Genomic DNA, 18,605 nt, shown 5'->3' on the forward strand with positions numbered 1-18,605 from the left:
CGCGCTCGCGTGACTCCGAGTGACCCTCGGAACAATAGCGGGGGTGGAGGAATGTTTAAGTGCTCGGATAAATTGAACGGTAAAAATACGAAGGAGTCACGAGCGGCGGGATTTTCGAGGATCCTCGACGGACTCGGCGGTTTGCCGCGGAGCGAGCGAGAAGAGGCTATTCGCGTGGCTATTCGCTTGGCGATACGCGAGGGTAAGTCAGCGCGTGATATCGCGACAAAACGGGCACGCTATCGCGTATTACAGAAAGCGCTTCGCCGGCGTAATCTGAATAGAGATAGCGAGCGTTTCGAAGATAGACCCTTTCAAGTCCGGAACGACGATAATGAAACGAGTGGCGTCTCCTTTTTCGGACCACCCGCTGCGTCGCACCTGCACACGTCGCGATACGACGCGACGTACACGCGCGGCCTCGCCGAGAAGAGAGGGGAGACAGAGAGAGAGAAGGTTTACGACCTCGTGGTTCAAATACAGTGCTTACAGAGCGAGAGGCACGGAAAACGTGCCGCGGACGACAGGCGCGGCGAGGAAGCGGGGACCGGTCGTAAAAGACGTACGAGTGATAAAAGCGATCCCAACGCTGCCACCGACATCAGGACCGGGTAGTTACGCCCCCGGGGACGGCCGCGAGAGTGTCTACGTGGATCTCAAATCCCCGAGAGTAGTACCTCGATGGTGTTTCTCGTTCTCTCTCATTCGCCGAGAAGGCGAACCCTTTCGAGTTAACGGCCCCGGCCATTCCCCGCGGCGCGGGTTTTACTGCGAGAAATTTAAGTGGCCGTTTGGAGACGCGAGAATTAAGCGTATCCCCCGAGCTGTTTTGCTCCCGGAACCTTGAATCCAATATAAGTGCGAACCGAAAGGAAGAGGAGAGAGAGAGAGAGAAAAGGATAGAAGAAAGTGATAAAAATTCATGGCCGTTTACGTATCGTGTACTCGCGCTTGTACTATGATAATTTCCGATATTATGCGTGCGCGAACTTCTGCATGCTCGTCGTATCGCTCGGACATGACAGTTAACGCCGTTCCTCGAGTCGCGCATTATCCGAAGGTCGTGGGAGATAACGCGACGAATAGTCGAGGCAGCGTAAGCGAAACGAAGTTTTCACGCCGGCGAGGTAAAATCAGGTCGAGACGGGAGATTCGCCGGCGACCGACCTCCGGATCGACACACGAGGTAACTCGGTTTCGCAAGCCGGTGATATAGAGAGAAACGAGGCAGGATTCGCGCGATACTCTCTCGTGCCGGCGAAGCCCATTTGCCGCGGATAAAACCATCCTCGGTTCGCGACGTCTGCCGAGCAACATCCTTCCTATCCGCGGGGCGAAGTATTGTGTGCGCGCACAGGAAGAAGAGGAAGCGGGAGAGAGAGAGAGAGGGCTTCGGGGCCGGCGGTGCCGGTTGAAAGAACTTATCGTGTCGAGAGATCGTGAGCACGGAGGACGTGTATCGGGTACATGGAACCCCGTCGATATCGCGGATTCCTGCGCTGAAAGCACACCCGGCTGGCATATACTTGTGTACACAACACACGCGCCCGCGCATGTATATACACATACGCATACACACGTGCATAGCCCCCCGGCGGATGCACACGCTCGCGTTCTCGCGACACCGACCGAGGAAAGGAGGATGTAGACGCGAGAGGGAGAAAGAGAGAAAGCGCGCGCGCGGCGAGGGTAGACATTTCTGTGTATATTTTATTGTGCACATATTGCGAACCGTTCTCCGCCAAGCCGCACGACACACACGGACGCGTGTCAAACTCACACCGACGTGCCTCTCTCGCTAGAACCCCGGGGGGCCTCCGAAGGGAGAGGCGGAGGAAGAGGAGGACGAAGTGGTGGCGAGGTCGGCGTTACGGGGGATCGCGCCGTGGTCGGTTGGGCGAGGTCGAGGGAGGAAAGCGAGGAGCAGCGCGTGGAGAGGTCGGCAGCGGCGGTGGAGGCGGCGGCGATGGCGTGGAGAGCTCGATTTTTCCGATAGCAAATTTTGCTCTTCGCTTTTTCCCCCTCGGCCCTGCCCCCCTCTGGAACCGACGCGCCACCGCCAACGCGTCCCCACCGTCAACCACCGCCACCAGCCCCGTCGACCACCCGCACCCCCGGCGGCTGCTGCTCCCGCGAGCTTCCCCTTCCGGCGTGCACCGCGTTTTCTACCCCCGAACGCCGGCGTCCCATTCGTTCCTCCTCCGCCCGTCGCGACGGCCCCGGACTCGCCCTCTTTTTTCACCCTTCCGCCCCTTCTCCCTTTTGCACGTCCCTCTCACCCTTCTTCCCTCTCAATCACCATCTGCTCCTCCGCCTCCACCTGGCGCGGTCCGACCGATCAAACCAGTGGCACTGCAGACACAATAAAAACGGGAAAAAAGCGCCGGCCGCGCACACATTTCGCGCAGTCACTCACTCTCTCCTCTCTCTTCCCTCCCCCCGACAAGCGAGGGAGGGAGGGAGGATGGCGATGCCGGACGCTTTTGAGAAGTTATTCATGAAGCGCCCGACGAGATTCCTCGGGGCGTCGCGTTTTTTTCCGGTTTTTTATTTTGCTTCCCCGGACGCGGGCGACACTCGCCGATAAAAATATCGAAACGTACGGTTTTTCGCGGCGGATGTTAATCCGTTTCGTCCATTCGACCGGGCCCCGGCGATACCGCTTCTTCCTCGCGACAGCTGTCCTTATCTCGGATCCGCGTCTCGCGCGGCTTAGAGTCCCTCGGCAGCCAGGCTTGGATTTTTTCGTCGCGCGCGAGCGAACAAGGCCGCGAGCGCCGAGCGGGTATTGACCATCCGATATCGATATTTCGCGACGCTTTATCGCGGACGTGCTCGTTAAACCGATAAATGAATAATGAGCGGGCCGTATATGGGATGGATATAGAGAGACAAGCGCAGAGGGGGGCAGAAGCGCGGGTGGCGGTAAAGGGAGCGGCCGGGGGGAGGGGTTTTGCGCGCGCGAGGGTGGCGGCGACGAGGGGAGCGAGCCCAGCGAATCGAACAAAACAACGAAATCGAATCACTCGTGGTGGCCGCCCGTACTTTTCATGCGTGAATTTTCCGACTGCCCGACACGTACTGCAGCTGCGGAATCGCCGGTAATAGCGTTAGTAAAATCGAGAGTAATGCCTGAAAGCGTTTACAATACGCATCGCTTCCTGCAAATAAAAACGTGGGAGCGCGCGCGCGATCGCCGTCCGGCGCAACAAAGCGCGACCGCGTGGTCATCGGCCGATGACGCACGACGAAACGGGTCAAAATCAAACGATACCACCTATCGTGACACACAACGTTTTCGATTCCGCTACTCGCTCGTCCGTCCGGCCGAGGGAAACGATAAGAAGAATGACACGTCCGTTAATAACTAGCGACGCGTAGCCGCCGCGATTGCCTCCGCGATATATTTCCAACAATCGACATTACCGCCGATACCCGTAATTTCCGATCGATATAAACGAGTAATACGGGCGTCGATATTCTATTAACATCCCCCTCGTGCCGAGGAGTAAAAACTACTACGGCCGCCGACAACGCGCGATGAGGGGGCCGTTTATTGCCGTGCGAGCGCGCGCCCGCGATATCTCCATAAACTATCCGGCGAGCGTGATTCCGGCTGACAATGATTATCGTACAGGTGTAACAGGAAAACGTAACAGCTCGGCTGCGGTCAGACGGCTGACGATGATGACAGTAATTGCCGAGGAATTAGCGACGTTAATAACCTCCAGGCAAGAGGCAGGGGAGGGAGCAGCAGCATGCGTGGACACTTACCGCGGGACTGGTCGGCGTTAATGTAACACCCGATAAATCGCGACCACCGCGATATTTCGCTGTGCTCTTTCGCGTCTCGTCGTCCGTTATTCATTCCCGCCCAGTCGCACGTTTTTTATTCTTCTCCCCCCCCCACCCTCTCTCACTCTCGCGTTTTTTCGTTTTATTTTCATCGCGTCGCATCGAGCGCGGCCGCTCGGACGACAACGCCCCGGCCTCGTCATAAACGCGGGCTATTAATCGCAGGGCCGCGTGGCAGGAGCGAGAGCGTGTCGACGAGACGAGGCTAGCTGGCCGGCCGGCACGGCATTTCGATTTTATAAATATGAGACCGGATACGCCGGGGCCGCGCCGCTGATCGTACACCGCCGCGGCGCGTACGAGAGCGTGTAATTCGTGCGCGCGCGCGATAATACCGCGCGATAATAATAAATCCCTGCCGGGCGTCGTCCGGCTGTCGGCGGCGCGCGATAAATCCTAATCGAATTAAAAGTAACCCAGGCGACAACGACGAACGGAACAGTCATCCTAATTCGCGGAGGCGCTGCTTTCTACCTTACCCCGCCGGCGAAGCCGCCCCGCTTATCTCACGCGGCGACACCGGCGGGTACGACGCGATCGTATTGCGATTTCCCGTCGGAATTTACATTCCATCGCGCGAATACCGCGCGCACCGTTTCGCACGATGTGTATCTCCCATCCGCGCGCGCGGGACGGCCTGTTCCACGTAACGTGCACGGACGTGCAGGGAGTCCTGAAAGAGAGTTACGTTCGAACCTTAATACGTAACTCTCGCTGTGACGAGCGGGAAATCCGACCGTGTGGACAAAATCGCCGGTCTCGTCCCTCCGGACCGTTTTTCTAGACCACCCGGCCTCTCGTTCCTCCGCATAGCGAGCGAGGAATTCGCACGCGCCGATATAATAATGAGTCTCGCTCGATGAACCGACACGATCGCGTAATTTGCAAATAATCGTGCCTCGTGCCGGTCATTTGGACGAACTGTTTAATCATTCGCATAATCGCATCCTCGCCTCGGGTCTCTCTCTCTGATCCTGCTTGAAATGAACGCGAACGTGACAACTCGCCCCCACTCATTCGACGAAAAAAAAAAATCGAACTCGCTACCTGACTTGCCTAGCTAGCCGCCCGTCTCGTGCGAACCGTAAGGTCGACTTGCGGGGTTTTATTCATGATTTGACGCATCCTGCCGGAAAAAGAAGCGGAGGAGAGGGGCGACGGAGAAGACAAGAATAGGCGGGATACAAAGCGACGGGGTGGAGGAAATAACGGGCTCAGCTGCTAAATATTCAATAAACGTGAGCATTATTCGTCGCTGCACGCCCGAGGTAGATTATGGCGACGACGTCGACGAGGAGGAGGAAGAGGAAGAGCGGGAATATCGAAGTAGACTCGTGAGGAAAGAAGGATCGCTATTCATTCTCCGGAATCTCGCGATCGAGATTCCCGCTCGACGGTGTCTACAGAACGCCCCTCTCTCTCTCTGGAACGCCCGGGCTCGAATGCTACGTCGATGTATAACACCGGCCTGTCAATAATTCGACGTGAATCTACTACTCGTACGTACGAAAATGAGATACGGAACTGGCGAACGGAGTCCGCGAACGGACACAGATTGAGAATCCAATCCGCAGATAACGAGAACGAATGAGCACGAGGCCACTCGAGTCGAGATTTATTTCCACGGCGAGATTAGGCGGAGATCCGGCTCGCAGGCATTCGACTGCGATCCGATGTGACTCCTGGTTGGTAATTAAGAGCCCGGTGGTATCTCGTAGTCGTCGCCGAATCCGCTCGTCGCGTTTCTCGTTTTCCGTCTCGCCGAGTCTAAATTATACGCCCGGGCCGGCACCTTTCTCTCGCCTCGCCGAAGACGGGAGACGAAACGACCCCGCTTTGTGACGAAAGATATGAAATCGGCACTTCGCGACAGCCGTGGCGGAAACGACAACGTCGACGACGACGACGCCACGATCGGATGGATGCATGCGGGGGAAAACAAAAAATTCAAATCGCTCAATCGCCGCGATGAATATGGAATAGGATGCAGCCCGGGGACTTGACGACGAGATCTTTGTAATGCAGATTCGAAATGAATCTTTATCCAAAAATAATACGCCGGGGCTGCCGCCGACGATGCCGGCAGTTTGTATGAATAGAGGTAGGCGGGGGAGGGACGGACACACACATTTCGACGCGATGCATTATTCGATTTGATAAATTGTACGAAGAGCAGTGAAGAACAAAGAGAAGGACGGAGGGGGTAAAAGGGGGTAAAAGTAACACAAGTCCGCCATTCGCACCGAGTGCTCCTCGATAGACGCCGCTATGCCGCGCGCAATCTCGGTAATTCCCAATAAAACTCCTGGGAATTGAGTTGCCTTTTTCGTCGCGCGAGGTTTCGCGCAAGAAGCAGCAGCGTCAGCAGTGGCGGGAACCCCGACCGCGCTCTATTTACATATTATTACCTTGTTTACATATTTATTCAATAGCTAAGATCCCGGAGGGTCGTAAACACCCCGTAATCGGAGCTTTCTCCTCGCACGGCCCTTTAATTTCGGATTAAAGACTCGTGCGCGCGCGCGCGCGTGCCGACGGGGCGGTTAATAAATCACCGGGTGATAGCCGCTGCGAGATCGCGGCGTATTATCGATCGTAGCCACGTGGTGACGGTGTCGCCGACTCTTCGGAAGATTCGTCGGAACCGATTCTTACCTGCTTGTGCATCTCCACGTTGAGCCCGTACGACATCTCGTAATACTGCAAAAGTAAAGCGAAACAGAGAGATTAGATCAGACGGTATTGTAACGCGATATATGTATATTCATGTGTGTGTATCACACGCGAAATTAGTGTAAGCGTAGCGTTATGCGGCTGCATTGTAATATGCGTTTTGTTAACGAAGCTGCGTCGACGCTAAGCGTAAGGCGATACGTGCGTTCTCTCATGCAGAAGCCGGAACTTCGTCGGAATGTTGCCCCGCGCGGGAGGAACACAACGCGCGCAATTACGTTACGACTTCGTCGTGCCGCACTTTCGAGCGGCGGCGGCAGTGAGAGCGGCGAGAGAATTTTCCGTCGATCGGGACGCCGCGGTAGACTCGGGAGCGAATTTGTGCCACGAATTACGCAAATCGTTGCGGATACACGCCATCAAGATGAGAGAGAGAGATGATGATAAAAATGGAACGTTGAAAAAGAAAAAATCGCTCGACGACGAGACAATCCATCGGCGTGTCGGTCCCAAGCGGCGTGCTACGACCCGGACGAGCGTAATAATCGAGAGCGACGCCGTATAAAATATTACACGGCAGAATAAACGGCGAGGCCACTCCGCCGTGTGATTAATCGAATTATCGAGTTTCGTAAACCAAGACGCCGCCTTGAATCCGTAATGATCGACCGCGGGAACCGCCGCCTCCTCGCGGCAGTAGGATCCGTAAGAGCCCCTTCGCGATTGCAGGGTCGAGATTATATCGATCAAATGAGATTACGAGATTACGAAAAGCGGACCAAATTGAGCCGTAATGCGAGACTGCGGTCGGTAAGAGGGATAAGCGCGTCGAGAAAATGAGAAAAACGAGGAAGACCGAGGAAGGAGCGCGCGCTCACGGACGCTCCTTCGGCCCTCCTTTGGGAGGGAGAACGCGATTCGTGTAGGGAGCTCTGTGTGTGTGTGTGTGCGCGCGAGAGAACGCGTGTGCGTGTCGACCAAAGACCGGTTTCTGGTAACATCGTTTCTACATCGTGTGTACAAGACTCCAGCCGGGGCTGGCTTTAACTAATTCGCTCACCGAACACAGCGGTTCTCAGTTCGCACGTACGTACGTGATTTTCCACATCGTGGCGGTTCGCGGAGGGCTTCCCCGTTAAACGCGGCGTTTACGACCACAGACATGCGCGCGCGCGCACACATAAAACGTGGAGTTGCACGCGAAAACATTCGCGTCGGTATTCTCCGACGAGTGCATTCCAAGATCAGCAGCCGCGTATCAACAGAGCGAAAGAAACGGTCGCGACAACGGGACGCAGACTCTCTCTCTCTGCTCCTCCTCTCTTGGTCGCGGAGAAGAGGAAATCCCGACAGTTCGCGATTTTAACGAGCGTCTTGAATATAGTCGCTGCATTATATCCCGGCGAAATCAACGACCGTTGTGAAGCGGAGGAGCTTTATTGCCCGGCGATCGTAAAGAGCATACTAAACCGCGCTTTAATATATCGGCGCAACTACGACAGTCGGTTTAGAGTTTTTCTCGCGTGTACGAGGGTGCGAGGGGGGAGGGCGGTTATAAACGTAATAAACGCGTTAGAAGTCGAGAGACGAAGAGGGAAACGGTCGCGAAGATGGTTCTTTCTCACCCGTCGCGAACGCGACGTTCTCGCGCGCGCGACCTGAAATACCGGAGGAGTAAAATATTTATTTCGCGATGCGATAGAATTACAGTTAATACTTTAAACGCCAGCAAATTCATCTGAATGAATATTTTACGGGCCTGCTTCGGACAGGCCGCGATTAATTAAACCCGTTTGTTTTAATAATTCGATATTCATTTAGCGCGGTTTATCTTCGAAATTACGATTATTTTGTAAATTTGCGAGAGCGCCGCGATATATGTACGAAAATGCGAATGTAAAATTCGGCTGCGCGCACGTCGCTTTTAAATATAAATTAATCCGCCCGTATATTTTTATTACATTCGCGCTCGCGAGCATTATCAATAAATCGCGAAATGTATATTTCAATCGGCTCTGTTCTTGCGAAAATAATAATTTCGCTGAAAGCGCGTAAAACGCACGCTCGCGTTATAACAGAACGCAATTACCGCTTTTCCATACGGCCGACATCGCCATAATGTCGAGGACGGGCTGGGGAGGAGGACGATTAAAAATTCGCTAACGCAGCCTCGGGCCGTCGTTCCACCGCCACATTAGAGAACCGATTACCAACTACTCGATCCAACGTCTCGCGATGAAGCCCGACAAAGGATTCTCCACTCTTCGCACAAGATTCGACGGATTCGCGTAGTAAGAGAAAAGATGTGTGTATGTGAGAGAGAGAGAGAGAGAGAGAGAGAAAGAGCGAAACGATTAAGAATTGCGGCTACACGGAGATCGTCTCATTGCCGCAGACCGTCCCAACGAAGTAATTGGTCTTTAATTAATAGACTTCCCCCGAGGGAGAGACGGAGGACCGCGTCGGGAAAGGGAAAGAGGTCGGGATCTTAATTATCGCGAGACTGGAAACGCTACTCGCGCGGTCGAGACGTCTAATACGGAACGGAGCGCCGTGAACAGCGGCAGTCAGTTACGATAATGGAGTAAAGCTGCGTAAAACGTCGACGAGGCGACCGAGAATATTCACCACGTAGCACGGTAACCGCTATTCCCCGCGCGCGTTTCATCGCGCCAAAAATGAAGGAAGCGAAATCTCTCTCTCTCTCTCTCTCTCTCTCTCTCCTTGCTTTTCCTCCGCCGGTGTCTTTTCGTCTCGTTCTCGCAAAAAAAAAAGTCCAACTCCAGGTTTTTCCCGTCCACGTCGCGTTTCCCGCCGTTCGAAAAAAAAGCGACGCGATTCGGATTGTTATTAGTCGGGGATTTGCAGTGTGTCTAATAAGAGCGTGATTGGATAAACTTCTTCTTGGAAAGTCCGTTACATTGAAAACTTTTGAACGAGTAGGTAGAAAAATTCTTCCCTTACGACACATTCTACAGAGAGAATCTCAGTCGTTGTTCGACTTTCGCTAGAGAACGGCGTATTTAACGATAAATGCCGGAGTGTAGGTAGGTAGAACCGAGGTGAATCGGATCAATATAAGCTTTGAGAAAGTTGTCGTTAGTTTTTTTTTTTTGTTTCAAACGAGTGCGCGGAGATAACTAGCGCGATAAAACAGCTCGTTTACAACAAAGAGCTAACGCGACAACTGTCTCAGAGCTTATATTGATCCGATTCGCTCTGTGATCCAATTCGCCTCGGTCTACTCTACGGAGAATTTGAATGCCAAAGAAATGACGAAAATTTGCCAGGAGGCATTGATAGCATCTGCCGAAAGTGGTTTGGAAGTGAAGGTCAGGATCCTTCAAGAGGATAACGACCCAAAGTATTAGAGTCGTTTTAGCTCCCAATGGAAGAAAATGACAACGAAACATTAGACTGGCCAATAACAGTCACCAGACGGAAGTTCAATCGAAAATATCTGGGCATTAATGAAGATGAAGCTGAGAAGCAGAGAAAAATGCACTCTATGAAACAGATTCGTTGAATATGGCTGCTATCCTTATCTCGAGAATATGTTATAAGATCGATGAAAAGTACGCCTCGAAAACGTCAAGCGATAATTGACAATGATAGTGATCGGATGACTTATTAATACAAGAGCGTTGTAGTACTGACTGTATAATATATATTTGTTCATTTCTTTTATAATAAATAGTTGAAAAGTGATGTCGCTCTTATTAGGCAGACTGCATTTCGGCGAAATCAGCGGTCGCGTCGCGAGCGATTTGGTTGCGAAAACGACTCGGAGCAGCGGCGATCTTTCAATTCCCCGAGCAACCGGACGATACCGATCACGATCGATATCTACCCCGCCAACGTGGCCCGTCATCTCCCCCACTGCACGCGGGAGGGAGGGAAGACCCTTATCGCGGCTCTCTATCGTCCCTCAATGGAAATCGCTCTTGTTGCGAGCGCGCTCTCTTAGCGATGGCGACATCTCTCCGACCGCATACGACTTGCAAATTTCGCCCTCGATGTAGCCCCGCTTCACGGCCGAGTTGGCTTTGATTTAATCAAGAAAAACATACCTCCGCCGTACACATAGAACGCGAACGACGGAGGCCGCTGTTTACGCTCGTGTACGTATTCGCGTTTGCGAAACGATTCAATCAAACAACGTCGAGCAAACCCACGTCGCCTTCGCGCTCTCTAACGCGCGTTCCTCGTGTACGATGTATCATTTTTACCGTTCCGATAAAAGGAATTTCAGGAAGAGTTCTCGCGCCAACGGATGGAACGTTGCGGAATTATCGGCTTGCAGATACGTCGGATGGTATCGCGGCCGGATGAAGGAACGCTTCGCGGCGATCATCCGCCGCTCGTGGTTCGCGCGCTCGTAAAAGTTCACGAGCTCGACAATTACACGAAAGAGTCGTAAAGGCGTAATACCCCGCGGCCGGGCCGTATAACGTCGTATAACGACGTCGTACCGGGTATCCTCCGGCTCGCACGAACGCACGGCCGTACTCCGCGAACGGTGGCCGACGTCGATAACGAATCCCGAGGGGATTCGCGTTTCGCCGACGAACGGCCGGTCGGAGACGAGGCGCGCGTCATCGTGGTCGTCGCGCGGAAAACTCGAGGCGAGACCACCGGACGCGGAGAACGACCGCTTTATGTGCCGTTTAAGATATCTGGACTCGCGTAGTCGCGGTGGATAAACACGACAGCGGCTCGAGATAAAGTGAGAGAATCATCGTGGTATTAGGGGATTATTCCGGTGAAGTTGGCCCCACTTTTTCAAAATTTCAAAGAAATTAGCAGAGTTCGGTTTGCCCTCCGAAGAGTTCTGAAGTTCTTAATCGATTTTCAAGAGTTCCGTCGATTAAAGCGGTTAAAAACTATATGAAAATATGGAGAGGGATAACTTCATGATTGTGTAACTTCGTGAAGTGCCATAATTTTTTTATCTTAAAATTTAGCGCTTTGATCCTTATGAATAATCGATAGAACTGTCCGGGAAGCTACCGGAACATTCAACGGAACGCGAAAATTCCGAAAAAAGTCTGATCTTCTTGGACTTAAAAAATTTTAAACGACGAAACTCCGAAACGCTGAAACTTCTCAGGTTTTGGTCTTAGCGTATGCATTCTTAAAGATAAATTGGTAGAACTATTCAGGAGGTTATCGGAACTCTTAATGGTTTTGGAACGCCAAAATTCCGAAAAATGTTTCCCTCCTTAAAAAAATTGTTAATCCCGAAACTTCTACGCGCTGCAATTTAATATTAAATATTATATTAACCCTTAGCGAACGAATGCCGCCATATTCGCGACATTATATTCGTGAATATGGCGGCATTCGTTCGCTAAGGATTAATATATAAATATAAGAAAATATATATAAATAAATAAATATGAATAATATTATAAATCTCTATCGACAGCATGTATCTCATTGCATCACATTGAGAAAAGAAAATGAATAACATCATTAAAATGATATTCCTTCCCAACGCTAAGTATAATTTTTTGTTTATTTCATCAGAGAAATAGTAATAACGATATGCATATTATTATCACGCAAAATTATTATCATTAACATTATATCATTATTACCAATAACACATACTATAAAAACGATTTCCTCGTCCATAATCACTTCATTATATGATTTTATAGTCACAAATGACCAATACATTTTTTGTCGGTGTTTAATCCAAGTTTAATCTAAGTATCATTATACCCGTTTCATTATAGCCGTTTATTATTATATGGCACTTTCTGTCATCTTCATGATAATTGTCTGACTTGTGTCTGTAAGATGACTCATCTTTCGTGTGAATGAAATCCTCGACGATCCGAGGGACTTTCGCAGGCGCCTGACAGTTCCACGAACGAAAAGACGGCGCGTCGTTCGCTACAAATTACCGGGATTGCGAACGAGATGTGACGGTGAGATACGAATTGATCCGGTGCTCGCGCGCGAATTGCCGATGACGAAAAGGCGAGACAAAAGGCAGAGCGATCAGGCCCCGCAGCGATCAATGACTCGCTCGATGCTCGCGAACGGTGTTTAGCACCGGACGCGAGTAGTACCTGTTGCTACGTACGCCGGTCTAAACCCGATACTACGATAAATTCTTGTTACGTCGGTAATCAATCATCAATGATAAAACGGCGCGATAGGGTGCGCAATAAATATGCTTTCGCGCTCGTCGATCGAAATTTGATTAAGTGCATTCCGCGGTTTCGCCGCGCTTCGCGCGACGTTCCGTTACCGCGCGGAACAATGAGCGCGCGCGTTCGCGCTGTATCGGAACGAAAGTGGGATAAAGTATGATATGTACATTTAAAGCTGTCACACACGCGAGTGCCGAGGCCGATCGGTGGTGCGCGGCCGCGGAATAAAGGATCGATGCGCGGAACTCGCCCGAAGATCGATCGGCCGGTCGCCGAGAGGCAGAGGGAGCGGCATACCTGAACAACGCGCGAGCGAGCGACCTCCTCTCTCTCTCTCTCTCTCTCTCGTACGACGTGGCCGTACGTGAGATGATCGTACGATTAATCTTCGCGCCGCGTGAATCGGCGGAAGTGCCACGTCCACGCGAGAGCGAGCGCTGCGCATTTTATATAAAGTTATTTGCATCGACCGACCGATCGACCGACGTAACGCGCGCGACCCCGTCGACTATAGCCTATAAATTATCATGTGCGCCTATAATGCACGGCTTCACACGCGAGTCTTGGATAACGAACTCGGCCACAAACTTAAGGCCGCGCGTGGCATCTCAATGAAGCGGTCTGTCGTAGACGATTTAAAAAAATATAAGAAAAAATCGTCGGAGAATGAAATAGCGTGCACGCGCTTTCCAGCAAATTCACGGATTTCTTTTTAAGGAAAGATCAAAGTCTATGTTTTCTTTGAATCTACACATTAACAAAGATGTTAATTTTAACGAATATTATCAGTGACATATTTTATATGGGAGAAATTTACAGACATATTGTGTTAATCTTATCCGCAGTAACAGTTGATCTTAAAACTTAGGTAATACGAACTACATGTGTAGTAAAAAATATCAATTCATCATTAACATTTTCAATTTGTAAACAAGTAACACACGACGAATGAGCTGACGTAAAATTTAGAATGGACTTTTTGAGGACATGTGAAATATGTTAAAATAAACATTTTATATTTTACTACGTGTACTATTTGACGTATTAAAAAAAATCGGAAAGGATCTCGACGCGAATCGCGAACAGTGATAAAAGTGACTTTCTTAAAAACATATTTCAACTTTTCCGAAAGACCACACCGCGAAGAAACGTGGACGTGGACCGTAGTACCGCCGTGTATAGTAACTCGTCGAGTTGGGCGCAAGATTAAAAGCGGCACCCTCGGCGACCTTCGACCTCCCGCGAAGAAAGCAGTGCGCGCCTCTTCGCGCCGCTTAATGAAGACGCATACACGGCTGACGGTGTATCGCGATAATGAAGATCTACGGGCGAAAGTAAGCCGAGGCTCGCGGCGTCTGCGTAAATCCTCGCGGGACAAAGTCGAAAAACAAGAGCCGGAAGAGGGGCTCTCCCGCGCGTTGGCGAAGAAGCGACGTGGCCCGCTAATTTATGTTGCTATATTCAACTTACATCACGAGGTGAGTATTTTTTATCGCGGATCGGATCGCTCAATACGGACCGTCCGATTTTCAGACGCGCGCCTTTATTAAGACAAACGCAGAAGAAAAGAGCCAATTAGAGTCTGAATCGTACAATTATAATCGCACGATAATTGCCGAGCAAAAATCGCTGTCAAGCGCGAAGATGCCTGCTTGTTATTTTATTAATAAGGAAATTACTCTCTAAAGTACAATCAACGTATTATCAGTGAGAAGCAGTCAATAGTCACTAATGGTCATAATTATAAATAGGTAGCACTGCAAATCGATAAGATTTCACTGCAAAAGTCTGTTAATAGCAGCGACTGTTTCCATCGGGGAAATCTAACTGCGGAAATCTAACCGGGGAAATCTAACTGCGGAATCAGTGAAAGAAGATATTATTTATTACTTTTCTTTATTATCTTAATCACATTCTTAAGATGTTGTCATTAATTTTATTTGAAATATTCTTAATTATATTTAATCTATTTAATTTATTTCGTATTACAAGAATATGCTTATTCTGATGGGATCGGAAATCTAATCCTCTGGCTTTTGAGTTTGCTACCATACGAACTACGCCAAACACGACATATGGTTGTGAACGCATGTAGGGGAACCTGGGGACACTTGATCCTTTGGGAAACTTGATCCCTATTATTTCGACAATAGGAAAATTAAAATTTTTTTTTTCATATTGGCAGCGGTGTTCATTCTTAACTATAGGAAACGTTAAACGTTATTTTGACAATTGACCGATAACCGACAACAGAGTGAGGATATGTTTTAATTTTTAAGATGCACAATTCTTTTTTCGTAAATATTCAATTGTTCTTTAAGTTGTTAGGTTTTATAATTGGATTAAAACTCCGTAATGGAATAAAACGTTGGTTGCTTTAAGAATCACTACAAAGTTAGTCAACAAAAATTTGTTTACAAAAAATAAAATGAAAGTTTAAAAAAAGTGCTATTTGAATAGAAACGATCCATGCCAGATTGGGGACATTTGATCGACGAATCAAATTTCCCATACTCGAGTAATATAATTCATTGACGCTACATTCGTCCAAATTAGTTATATTGGCATTCATTGGGCAAATGTTACCCAATATAAAGATAGCCAGACCTGTAGAAGTAGATTTTGCGCACCAACTGTTATAAATTTTGCCCATAGTTTGCTAGCAGAACAGGATCTGGTAATCTAACCCAACAGATTAATCTGTTATCATACTCTGCTAGCAGATCCTGTTATATTTCTGTTGGCAAGTTGTCAAAATTTATAACAGATACTGCGCAAAATCTTCTTCTGCAGGTCTGGTTATCTGGTTGGCTTTATATTGGGCAACATTTTTTTAATGTATCAATAAATTATAATAATTCTGGATGCGATGTTACTCTTGCTTACGCAATTATTCTATAATAATTTTGACTGGTAAGAGACACTGATATCAAAATAAATACATATAACTTATTTTATATTTAAAATTATATTTTATAATTTGTTTAATTTTATAGAAACCTTTAATAAAGATTAATTATGATTACTTAATATATTTTATTACACTAATTAAAATTAATTACACTGTCTCCGAGTTAAGTCTGCCAGAATGGGGCATACTTGGCACACGTTTCGAAATTATTTTACTAAAATATAAATTTTTGAAATATTCAACAAAATCAAAAGGGAGAATCAAATGTCCTCGGGTCCCCCCACGTACATGGGTATATATTTCTTCTGCAGGACGTGTAACAGTGAATCTCTCACTGGCCAAAATCAGTGAAGTATAAAAGAGATAAAAAAGCAAAGAATGGGAATGTTTTCCTTAAAAATTAATGAATACATGAAAAATCGCATCTCTTTCAGTATACTCGCAGCGTTGCGTCGTGGCACAAATTTAAGCGAGCGGTCTAAATCCACTACTCTGGACGTCCGTTGCAACCCGCAACCGTTCGGCCAAGAGCGAGCACAAAAATAGATGCCGCGTGTATCCGCGAAGAAGCGAGGTAAACGCGCACCGCGTCGTGTAGCACCCGCGCGCTCGCGAGAAATTATGCAATCGATCATCCGCGATAAGGTTCTATAAGCTTGGACTCACCATGACGTAGTGGCGCTGCATCTCCGTCTTCTCCTGGGCGAGTTTCTCCAGCTCCAACTTAATACTGTACAGAACAAGCAGGAAATCGCACGTGTAAGCTAAACATTAGTAAGTGCAGGCGACATTCAAAAGCTGTGGGGGCAAAAAAAGAGAGAGAAAAAGGGTTGGTTGAGGTGGGGTTGGGAGGGGTTTGGCCTATTGGGACGAGGGAGTAGTATTTGTCGTCGTCGTCGTCTCGTAGCCGCGTCGGCTAATAGAGAATGTAACGAGATTATCGAGTAATCAGCGGAGTCGCGAGGGTCCGAGACGCGTGGTGAGAACGAGGAACGCGATCGTGTCGAAACGTTCGTTTCATCGGCGGACGATTACGCGGCGACTCGTTAATCCGCGCGCGCCCCCGCTCTGTCCCGGATTTTTTCGCACGTGCCTTTTTAATCGACCGAAGCTGATTCGTTCTTCTCATTACGCCCCCATATCGAGGATATTGCGGAGGGGTGGTGCACAGCCAAGCCATTAAAAACACACAATTAGTGCAGCCGCAACAAACATCGATAATAATTGTTATATACTGGCGATTGTGTGTTTGTATATTCGTGTGCTCGTATAAGTTATGTACGCATGTTGCGTATAAATGTGTGTGTGTGTGTGTGTGTGTGTGTGTGTGAATTTTGCGTTTAGCAAAGTGGACTGTAGAGAATATTGGGAGCGTCACGACCGAGCGAATAATTCATAAAAACGCATTCGCCGAATCGACGAGGGGCGTTGTATATTTAAATACAAACAATCACGAGCGCGTTACCAGTCGTCAATGTTACATGTAACGAGACCATTCTTCGCATCTCGCCCGCCGATTAATCATTCTCGCAGGATGTGCGATCGCCGCGCGAGCAAAAAACGCTCGCGAACGCGCGCTCGAATCGACCGAATTTTCTCTCATTCCCGCGAGAAGAAAGTTAATACGAAATCAATAGGAGAATCGGCGGCGGGTGGTAGTGCGCAGGTTCATTAAGAGTTAATCCTCGTCGCGCGCGCTTTCCCCCCCAGACGCGTTAAAGCGCGTATTAATATTCACTTGGCCGAGCATGTTACCCGGCCGCTCGACATCAGCCAGGGACAAAGGCCCGTCCGCGGTGGCGATAACTTTTTTAACGACGACAAGCCGCGTCGTATTTTTGTTTAGCGCGTTCGCTCCGGCGGCGGCGGGAAAATAATCTCGCGCGGCGGTGGTCGACAAAACCGCTTGTACGCCGGCAAATGAATGCGTTCGTATGCCTGTAACGCTCGAGCGCGTCGTTCCGCGACTGTATACCTACGATAACGAGAGTGTGGCTGTGCGTCTCTGTCTGTGTGCGAGTGTGATTCGTGTTTCTACCGTGTTCCCGGTATTTTCGGCGAGCGCGGCCGCGACCAAACGCCCCGCGATGCTCGGCCGGCGATGATAATTTTCCCCTGGGGCTTTTTTCCTCGACGCCCACACTCTCTCTCTCTCTCTCTCTTTCTCTCTCATTGGGCGCGCGCGACCGCGGAATTACGCCTGGCAGAGCACACAAAACTCGCGCGCACTTTGGAGATTCGCGTCCGCGGACCGTTTTCCTTTTAATTTCGCGAACGCGCGCTGCGTAAACGCGCTGTCGCGCGCGATTCGGAAAATTGATCTCGACGTGATCGCGTCCGCGGCGTTTGAATAATTCCCTCCTCCCCTTGCCGCCCGCCCCGGCTCTCTTACGTTCGGCTCGTAATTCCTCGCAATTTCGCGAAAATTAAAACAGCTCCATCGCCGGCCGAGCGATATCTCACGTATCCGTGCCCGCGACGAGAACGAATGCATTTTAATCTGGGAACAACGGCGAGATGATTCATGTGTTCTGTATATGGGCATACGCGCGCGTGCGTGTGTTTGTGTGTGTAACGCGCTGGCCCTTTCTACGTCCTCATCTTTCTCCCCCGGCTTACCATCACATAATGCCTCTGTATCTCTATTTTTTCACTGGCCAGTTTCTCGCACTCCAATTTAAGGCTGTACAAGAAGAACAAGAACAGAGCATTAATATCCACCAGCCCTCGAAATCGCGGAGCCATTGTCTCTCCGCTCGTCCTACCGTTGTCGCCCGATGTCGGGGTTAAAAACGCGGAGGCCCGAGGTAATACCGTATACCGCGAACGAGACAGACAGGCAGACTGAGAGAAAGAATAAAGCGGGCAACCGTCAGCGTACCGGTACGGTAACCCGTAAAAAAAGTTCAACGAGCGATAACGAACATAATAAAGACTGTTTTTACGGATCCCCCGCTATTGAGTCAGCGCCCTAGGGGGATGGAAAAAGGCAAAGGAGGAGA

General features: G+C 49.7%; 1 protein-coding gene across 4 annotated transcripts in view; it reads right to left on the minus strand.

Moving 5' to 3' along the window:
• LOC106745170 (protein groucho-1-like) overlaps positions 1-18,605 on the minus strand; it is a 76,513-nt gene that overhangs the window by 38,932 nt on the left and 18,976 nt on the right. Inside the window, exons 1-3 of one of the 4 annotated variants that reach the window (XM_014620508.1) lie at positions 18,223-18,243; positions 16,270-16,333; positions 6,511-6,555 (exon numbers count right to left, since the gene is read on the minus strand). In XM_014620508.1, coding sequence (XP_014475994.1) covers positions 6,511-6,555; positions 16,270-16,290 — 66 coding nt within the window. In that variant the 5' untranslated portion in view covers positions 16,291-16,333; positions 18,223-18,243. Of the gene's footprint in view, positions 1-6,510; positions 6,556-16,269; positions 16,334-18,222; positions 18,287-18,605 lie in introns of those variants that run through there. The other 3 variants (XM_014620506.1, XM_014620507.1, XM_014620509.1) reach the window with 3 other exon arrangements.

This window comes from Dinoponera quadriceps, unplaced genomic scaffold (genome assembly GCF_001313825.1).
Source record: "Dinoponera quadriceps isolate SergipeBrazil2010 unplaced genomic scaffold, ASM131382v1 scaffold1425, whole genome shotgun sequence".
Taxonomy (NCBI): domain Eukaryota; kingdom Metazoa; phylum Arthropoda; class Insecta; order Hymenoptera; family Formicidae; genus Dinoponera; species Dinoponera quadriceps.